The following is an 8,156-nucleotide window of genomic DNA, read 5'->3' as shown; positions in this document are numbered from 1 at the left end:
ATATCTAGCACCATAATGAGGATTTAGAATCATCAGGTTGACGATAAGGCCTGAAGTTCTACATTTTAACAAAAGCTTGCCTGGAGAGCTGCAGAAAAATACTGATGTCTGGCCCCCAGCCCAGACTAGTTGACCAGAATTGGGGGTGGCATCAGGACATCTCCTCGGGGAGCTGACTCTGCTGGACAGCCAGATTGAGGACCCCTCACCTTATCTATCGTGCTTCAGGCCACTCACCACTTGAGTTGTCTGTTGTCTCTCCATTTAGCTGGATGAGTCTCCAAGACCCTCAGGATATTACCTTTCACAAACATACTTTATAATGCATTTTCAACAGAATGAAACATTTTCCTATCTCAGTCCAATTTTATAGGTACCATAATACCGCTCCAGAAATTGGGGTCTTTTTGCTCAAAGACAATGAATCTCTTTCTTATATCCTTTTTTAACCATCCTCTTTTTTGCTGGATCTCGGGTGACTGCTTCCTTTAGCATAGCTCTGTGAGTAAGCATCTGGTGTTAGAGCCAGGCCAGGAGACAGAGCAGCACTGGGAGGAGATGAAAGCGCTCAGGGTGGCGGGATAGGTGGACTGCGTGGGTCAGCTGGAGAGCTGCAAGGTCCGCAATTCTCAAGCTTCAGATTGCTGGTGCCAGCCAGCCAGCTCCTGGTCCCTCTGCTGCTGACAGCACAGGGGCCAAGGAAAATCTTCCAGGATGGAACTTCTTTCCTCTAAAGCCTCTCGGCACCATGGCAGGCAAGAGGGAGCAGGCCTAGTCTCAAGAAGAACAAGGCACATGAGGATTCCTCAGATGTCCTGTCTTCCTTTCTCCCTCTTTTAATTGCCAGTGGCCGCTGGACCCTGCCACTTTCCAAGAAGCCACTGTTCCCTTGAGTTTCCATTTCTCCTTTCCTCTAAACCTACTCCGAAGAAAGGTAAACCAGTTCACACCAGGCTGAATATTTCGTTTTCTTTTTTTTTAAAGATTTATTTTATTTATGCATACAAGAACTGGGGTACAGGCCAGAGGTGTGTGGGGGTGAGAGAATTCACCAGAGACAGAGTGGGGAACAGAACAGGCAGACTGACTGAAATACACTGCTGAGGGGAGCAGCGGGCAAGTCAGGAGAGGTCTGCTGTGCCATGTGGGTCACCTCCCTGGCCGGGGATCGAACTCGTGTTGCAGTGGCTGCGGATATCTTCATAGTGCTGTATCTTAACCCCTTGTGCCACCAGAGAGGCCCCAGGTTGAATACTTCTAATCAAGTTAAGTGTACTATCAAGTCTGAAGATTTTTTATTTTGTTTTTAAATCAAAGGAGTGTTTCAAATGATGGAATTTTAGCTGTCATAGATTAAGTATTTTTGAGGGAGTGGGGTTTCCTTCTGAATTCCTGAAATTACAGAGTTGGCCTACTCTGGTATGAGACGGGTGCGAGGAAAACACCTGCTTCTGGAAAGGTCTCTTTCTCTATTTTAAAGAAGAAGGGATTTTACCCGTGGGGAACCTCCCTCGAGATATACCTTGGGTTGCACCAACAGAGGGTCTCACATGCCCCCTCTGCCCCTGCCAGATGTGGACGAGTGTGTGGAGGGGACTGACAACTGCCACATCGATGCTATCTGCCAGAACACCCCGCGATCATACAAATGCATCTGCAAGTCTGGCTACACGGGGATGGTAAACACTGCAAAGGTGAGGCTGGAGGGCACCTGGAGAAGGGGGACCTGCTGGGAGGGCAGCCAGTGCCCTGCCTTCAGTGGCCATACTGCACATTACACTTAAGGCTACATCCCCACTGGCATGGGAAGGGGGTGACACGGGAGGGGGGCTGTATCTTCTCAGAGAAGACACCATTTTCCAGTTTGCACAAATGCACCTTGTCGGCCAGCCTGGTGGGAACTGTTCAGCTGCAGAACCAGACGGGTAGGGGGTCTGGGGAGGGGATCAGAGTCATGGGGATGAGGTACCCTAATGCCTCACACCTTTACCCCTGCCCATAAAGGATAAGAATGGTTTTCCTTAGGAATTTCATACTGAAAATGAGCACATCTTCACCTCTTAAAGCAATGGAAGTTAAGGCAGTCTCAAGATGTTATTTTAAATCTGTGACCTCCAGTGTTGGTAAGACTTCAGTTGGACAAGGTGTACTCATTGATTCCTGGTGATAACATAAATTGAAAAGTGATCTTGTCATTCCTAGCCAGACTCTTCAAAGGTATTTATACCCTTTGAGTCAGGAATATTAGGGGCTTATTTAAGGAACGCCAAAGCAACACAATAATATATTGGTGAGTGTTCTTTGATGCATTATTTATGATAGTGAAATAAACGGAAGGACTCCAACAATAGAGAAAAAGGATTAATAAATTATGATATAGCAGCACAATGGGATGTTCTAAAACCAAGTACAGCAATAATAAGAAAGACTAGAAATGAAAGTCTTTATAACTTAAGTTTATTTTTTTCTTTATGACTTACATTTCGATGAAAATAGCAAGATGCAAAATGTTTTGTAGACCATGAAAACCATGTTCAAACACACACAGAGGTGCCGTATATATTTTTAAAAGCCACCACAAGGCTGAGCCCAGAGGTGGACCAGGGTAGGGGGTATGGGGGGCACACAGGTGGGTCCAGCAGCCTCACTTCCTCTTTGCCCACAGACGTGGATGAATGTGAACGAGAGGATAACGCAGGTTGCGTGCATGACTGCGTCAACATCCCCGGCAATTACCGATGTACCTGCTATGATGGATTCCACCTGGCACATGACGGACACAACTGTCTGGGTGAGCAGTGGAGAGGGGGGTGGGAAGTGATATCTCGTCGGGAAGGAGGTGTTTTCAAGCAGTTCCCACTTCCAAGGAAGGTGCTCAAAAAGCTTCATTCCCACAAATAGAGAACAAAGTCAGCTTCCCCTCTGAGGCGGGGCACTGGTTGAAATAATCCCGCTGCATGAAAAACATCGGAGCAGATGCTGCTAGGAAGTGCTGCCAGGGCCGGGGCTGGGCGGCGACAGTCGTGGGTTTTGCACGAGGGGCAAAGCGCAGTGGCCGGTGACTTGGCTCCAGACAGATCCTGCTCTGCTGCTTAGTATCTGTGGAGCCTTGGGAAATCAGCTCATCTTGGGCATCTCAGCTTCCTCACCTCTAAAATGGGGGTTCAGCCTGCCACTCAAAGGGCTGCTGGGAGGATTACCAGAGTAATGTGTAGAGTCCTGCACCATCCTTAGCGCGTAGTAGACCCTCAATAAATGAGAGGGTGTTGTTGATGAAGACGGTGATGGTCCCCTGTGCCCCGGGGAGCTGCTGACACTTAAAGGTTGGTTTTCTTCCAGTTCTTCTGCAATCTCCAGGCTCATCATCTACTTACTTCTGAGTTCTCGTTCTGACCTGATCTCCTTTGGCTGGATCAGAGAGAGAATCTCTAAGGAATTAAACTCGACTTTGGTCTCTATCATTCTGGAAAATTGCTGGGATTAAGTCACATTATTCCCCAACTAAAAAAACTGAACCCTACAGTAGGAAATGTTATGAGATGTGAAACCAGGGGTCCTTTCCCAAAACCTTTTTTCTCTGGTGCCAAAATAAAAAGACTAGAAGAATAAAAGACAAAGGAAGAGAAGCAAGAGACATGATACCCAGAAAAATAGGTTAGGCTGCTCTCCCACCCCCCACATGACCATATAGGGTTACCTAAGGTCCTACTGGCCTAGGGGAACCTCCTAACTACACAGCTGCCTCAAAACCCAGTTGCTTTCTGTCTTTGGACCAGGCTTATGGATTTTCTGCTCCCAACCTGGGCCTCTAACCCTGATCCCTGCTGGACCCTTCCCCCCAGCCCCAGCCACCTCTCTTACCACAGTAGCCACTGGGGAAGGACCTCACTTCTTTTTTAACTTTTTTTTTTTTAAGATTTATTTTTTTATTTATACAAGCACTGGGTACAGTCAGAAGTGTGGGAGGGCGAGAGAATTCACCAGAGCCAGAGTGGGGAACAAAACAGGCAGACTGACGAAATACACTGCTGAGGGGAGCAGCAGGCACGGCAGGAGAGGTCTGTGTGCCATGTGGGATCCTTGCCGGTGACCAGGGACCGAACCGGCGCTGCAGAGGCCACAGGCAGCTTTGCAGCCCAGCGCTTAACCACTGCTCTACCGGGGAGGCTCAGGACCTCACTTCTTGTCTACCCAGTTACCCATGAGGGTGAGGGTCTCTTGGGGTCTGCTTTGAAAGGAGAATCTGACTCTTGGACCTTCACCATGAGTTGCTTATAGAACAATGAACATCAGCTTCTGGGTTCTTCGATTGCCCTTGACTGCTCTAAGCCCCCAGTTCTCTCCAAGTCTAGTTTCCCTATAAGTGTTTTAGGGAGAACCTGCCAGAGGGATAAGAAAACAAGTATATATGGAGTGTCCAGGGGGAGCAAAAGTCACTCTCACCTTCACCCTAGGGTTGGGGCTCAAAGTATCAGCCCTACCTTTGACTTTTAGGGGAACTCATAGGAAGTCATCTACACCCTGGGCCTCAGTCCTCTTCCCACCCCACCCCCAGAACTGGAGGAAAGAACTTGGCTAGAGGAAGAGAGTGACAGAGCTGAGCTAGAAGGGGGCAGTAGAGAACGGAATGTAGGCGGGGGTAGAGTGGGAAGACAGAGATGGGGAGTCAGGGATGCAATGAGGCGTGGGGCAAAGACACGCCACGGTGAAGGAAAGTGTACCGCCTCACCCCGACAGGGGCATCTCTCAGGCAGGATCTGAGCTGCTCTGCCATTGGCCAGAAGGGAAGAGGTCAAGGTTTCAGGGGAAGAGGGGACAGATGAAGCCCCCTGGAACCCAGACTCCAGCTGTTCCATTTGAGGACCAATCTTTCTGATGCTTGTTGGAAAATTGCATACCGAGAAGGGCCATGGGCTCAGGATGGGAGGCAGTACAGAGACCAAGTGGAGGCACTGAAGTGGGAGCCCCAAGAAGAACTTGGCTCTGGGACCTGGGGGTGGTGATTTTGGGTGGTGATTGGGGTGTGGCCTGGCAGCTTTCCCGCATCCCTCCCTGCCAAGCTACCAGACTTTGTTTTGTTAAACCAAAATAGGAGAAAGGCTGGGGAAGATGGCAGCAAGCCCAGGCATGGAGGGAGGGGAGAGAGGATGGGGCCATGGTCTGTCCACAGAAATGGTCTCTGCGGGCAAGGACTTGAAGCTCATGGCCTTTCCCCACTCTGCCCTCCAACGACGTCAGCACCATGGCTATAGCTCCCCTGCAGGCGAAGCCACTGGCCAGGTCCTTGGAGCCCCTGGGCTCATCACAACCACAGGCCCTGGTTCCTGTCCCTGGCCAATCTCCATCTTGATCTCCATTGCTCTACCTCTTGCTCTGTCTTCTTTCTTCATTTCTGCCCTCAGACCCAATGTCAGTGGGTGAGGGAGAGGGAGGCCAGTCCCCCAAGGTGGGCCAAGTTCAAATGTCCCCTCCCTGCTTGGTTAGCTCCCCAGCTCCACTGTTAGGGTGACCTCTTCATGAGCAGTGGGGTACTAGCTGGTGATGAGCCTGACTGAAGCTGGGTCTTGGATTGGGAAGGGCTGTTGGGTTCCTAAGACTGCTCTCAGCCCTGGGCCCTGAAGTCCCAGGGTTACCCTGGACCCCGGCCTACACCCCACCGCCTCCCCCACCACCTGTCCTGCACAGATGTGGATGAGTGTGCCGAGGGCAACGGTGGCTGCCAACAGAGCTGTGTCAACATGATGGAAGCTATGAGTGCCACTGCCGGGAAGGCTTCTTCCTCAGCGACAACCAGCACACCTGCATCCAGCGGCCAGAAGGTCAGCCCCGCCCTGCGCTCCCCAGACTTGTCCATCTGCTGCTCCAGAGCTTTCCCTCAGTACCCCAAGGTTTTGCCATCCCTACCCAACTCCACTAGCGCCCCCTTTTCTTGTCCCTCAGCCCCATCACATCCTGAGGGCTCAGTGGATATTTTGTGTTAAAGCAAAATCTGGTAGAATTCATTTGGGATTGGGTCAGAGTTGGATTGAGGCTACCCTGGGAGTCTTGTGATCAGCCCCAAGGACTCTGCCCACCCCCCCAACTAGACTGACCTCCCTGAAGGCAGGCACTAACCTATTCATCTTTGTATCCCCCACGCCTAATATACTGCCCTGCCTGTAGTGGGAGCTTAATAAATAATTGTTGAATGAAATTGTGTAATTATCCATACCAATTGTTCCCCACTCACATTATAGATTTGATCATTATTTCTCTTTTCCCCAATTTGACTGTAAGCTCTTTGAGGAAAGAGATAATGTCTTATATTTTTCTGGGTGCATCCTGAAGCCACCCAGCACCTAGGGCCACGAGGGGGACAGTCAGTCTACTCTGAGTTGCAGCCTCAGTGGAATTCTCCCAACTTCTCAGTCCCCACCCTCGCAGTTCCTCTCCTCTAGGTGCCCCGAAGTATGCAGCATCCATTCCCTCTTCTTCCCTTTTAGAAGGAATGAATTGCATGAACAAGAACCACGGCTGTGCGCACATTTGCCGGGAGACGCCCAAAGGGGGGATTGCCTGCGAATGCCGCCCTGGCTTCGAGCTCACCAAGAACCAACGGGACTGTAAATGTGAGATAACTGCGATGGCAGTGGGGGAGGAGGGGAGACAGAGAGCAGGGGTGTTGGGCCTCAGGAGCAAGAAGTGGCAGGAGAAGGGAGCCTGGGAGAGGCACTAGAAAAGTGGGCCAGTATTAGTGTTTTTGTTTTTGTTTTTTTTTTTTAATGCATACAAGAACTGGGTATAGGCCAGAGGTGAGGGAGTGAGAGGATTCACCAGAGACAGAGTGGGGAACAGAACGGGCAGACGGACTAAATACACTGCTGAGGGGAGTAGCAGGTGATACAGGAAGATCTGTGGCGCCATGTGGGTAGCTCCCTGGCTGGGGATCGAACTTGTGCTGCAGTGGCTGGCGCTAGCTTGATAGTGTGGTCTTTAACCCCTGCGCCACCAGGGAGGCCCAGGGCCAGTATTAGTGTTACAGAGAACTGTGGTGCTCCGGGCGAAGCCAGCTGACAAGCCTCCTGCCCTCTCTGCACAGTGACATGCAACTACGGGAATGGCGGCTGCCAGCACACGTGTGACGACACAGAGCAGGGTCCCCGGTGCGGCTGCCATGTCAAGTTTGTGCTCCATACCGACGGGAAGACGTGCATCGGTGGGTGAGGCCGGAGGAGAACCCAGTCCTCCTGGGAGGGTGGTGGTGGCAGGGGCCCTTGGGAAGCGGGGGGCAGGGAGCACGGGTTGTGGGGGGCAGGTGATGGGTGCAGATTGGCTGGTGAGCATGTTGACAACCCTGACAGTGCCAGGTCTAGTAAGAGACAGCTCAGAGATGGACGGGCTCCCTGGCCCTCTTCCCCTCCTGTCTGTGGTTCCACTGCCCCACCCCTGCAGCCTCCCCAGCCTCTCTCCTGGGATCCAGTGTTGCCAGCCTGGGGATAAGAAGCAGAGGTGCTTGTGGACCGAGGCTCTGGCTGAGGCAGGAGGAGAGCTAGCACAGTGCAGCGGGTCTGCCCGGTTGACTAGTAGAGTGAGGGGCTCTGTCACAGCCCACTGACCCGCCTCTGGCAAGAGGGTGGGACAGGGCGCTCTTTGGAAACAATCAACCCTGAGCTGACAAGTGGGGTTTCAACTCCAGGTATCTTTTTCTTTATCCTCTCTCTCCTTGCTCTTCTCCTGTAAATTCCCTTTGCACTGCCCTCGCCCTGGCCCCTCATTTCCTTCTCTGTCCCCCCACCTTCCAGTGATACACCCTCTCAGCGCGGCCCTCCCACTTTCTCACCAACTCCAGCCTAGTTTGGGGCTTTCATAACACCTTTTCCTGAATTGCTAGGCCTTAACTCCAGTATCTTCCAGTACCATAGATACATTCAATTCCTTAATTCATTTAATTCCTAATTCCCTCAGTCTTCAGGTCTTTAGAGGAGGAGAGTTACTGTGTCCTCACAGAGCGCTGAGTAAGATCGGGGGCAAGGTGTCCCCTTGGAGAAGTAGGAAGTAAAAGAATTTGGCTGGGGAAAGGCTATTTGTTGAGCCAGGTAAGCTCGTTCTGTGGGCACAGATGTCTGCGGATGGCCAGCATCTCGTGGACCGCAGCACGTGGGCACGGGAAGGGTGAA

At 51.4% G+C, this 8,156-nt stretch overlaps 1 protein-coding gene and 1 long non-coding RNA gene across 2 annotated transcripts; both read left to right on the top strand.

The window, feature by feature from the left end:
* The first annotated feature begins 1,672 nt into the window (after window positions 1-1,672).
* On the top strand, window positions 1,673-5,739 carry LOC119254110 (uncharacterized). Its single transcript, XR_005127278.2, has 3 exons — window positions 1,673-1,694; window positions 2,666-2,791; window positions 5,686-5,739. It is a non-coding gene; the product is annotated as an uncharacterized LOC119254110 (long non-coding RNA).
* Window positions 5,740-5,750: 11 nt separating this feature from the next.
* Window positions 5,751-7,195, top strand: LOC119254109 (signal peptide, CUB and EGF-like domain-containing protein 3; the record flags this gene model as incomplete). The annotated part of the gene is made up of 3 exons (XM_037521267.1): window positions 5,751-5,819; window positions 6,483-6,608; window positions 7,079-7,195. Coding segments are annotated over exons 2-3 (238 nt in total), but the record flags the coding sequence as incomplete, so codon positions are not given.
* Window positions 7,196-8,156: the final 961 nt, after the last annotated feature.

The sequence above is a fragment of the Talpa occidentalis genome, unplaced genomic scaffold (assembly GCF_014898055.3).
Source record: "Talpa occidentalis isolate TD23 unplaced genomic scaffold, MPIMG_talOcc4v2.1 talOcc4.2981, whole genome shotgun sequence".
In the NCBI taxonomy this organism is placed as follows: Eukaryota; Metazoa; Chordata; class Mammalia; order Eulipotyphla; family Talpidae; genus Talpa; species Talpa occidentalis.
Note: the sequence above shows the minus strand (reverse complement) of the source record. Positions and strands in the feature narration are given on the sequence as shown.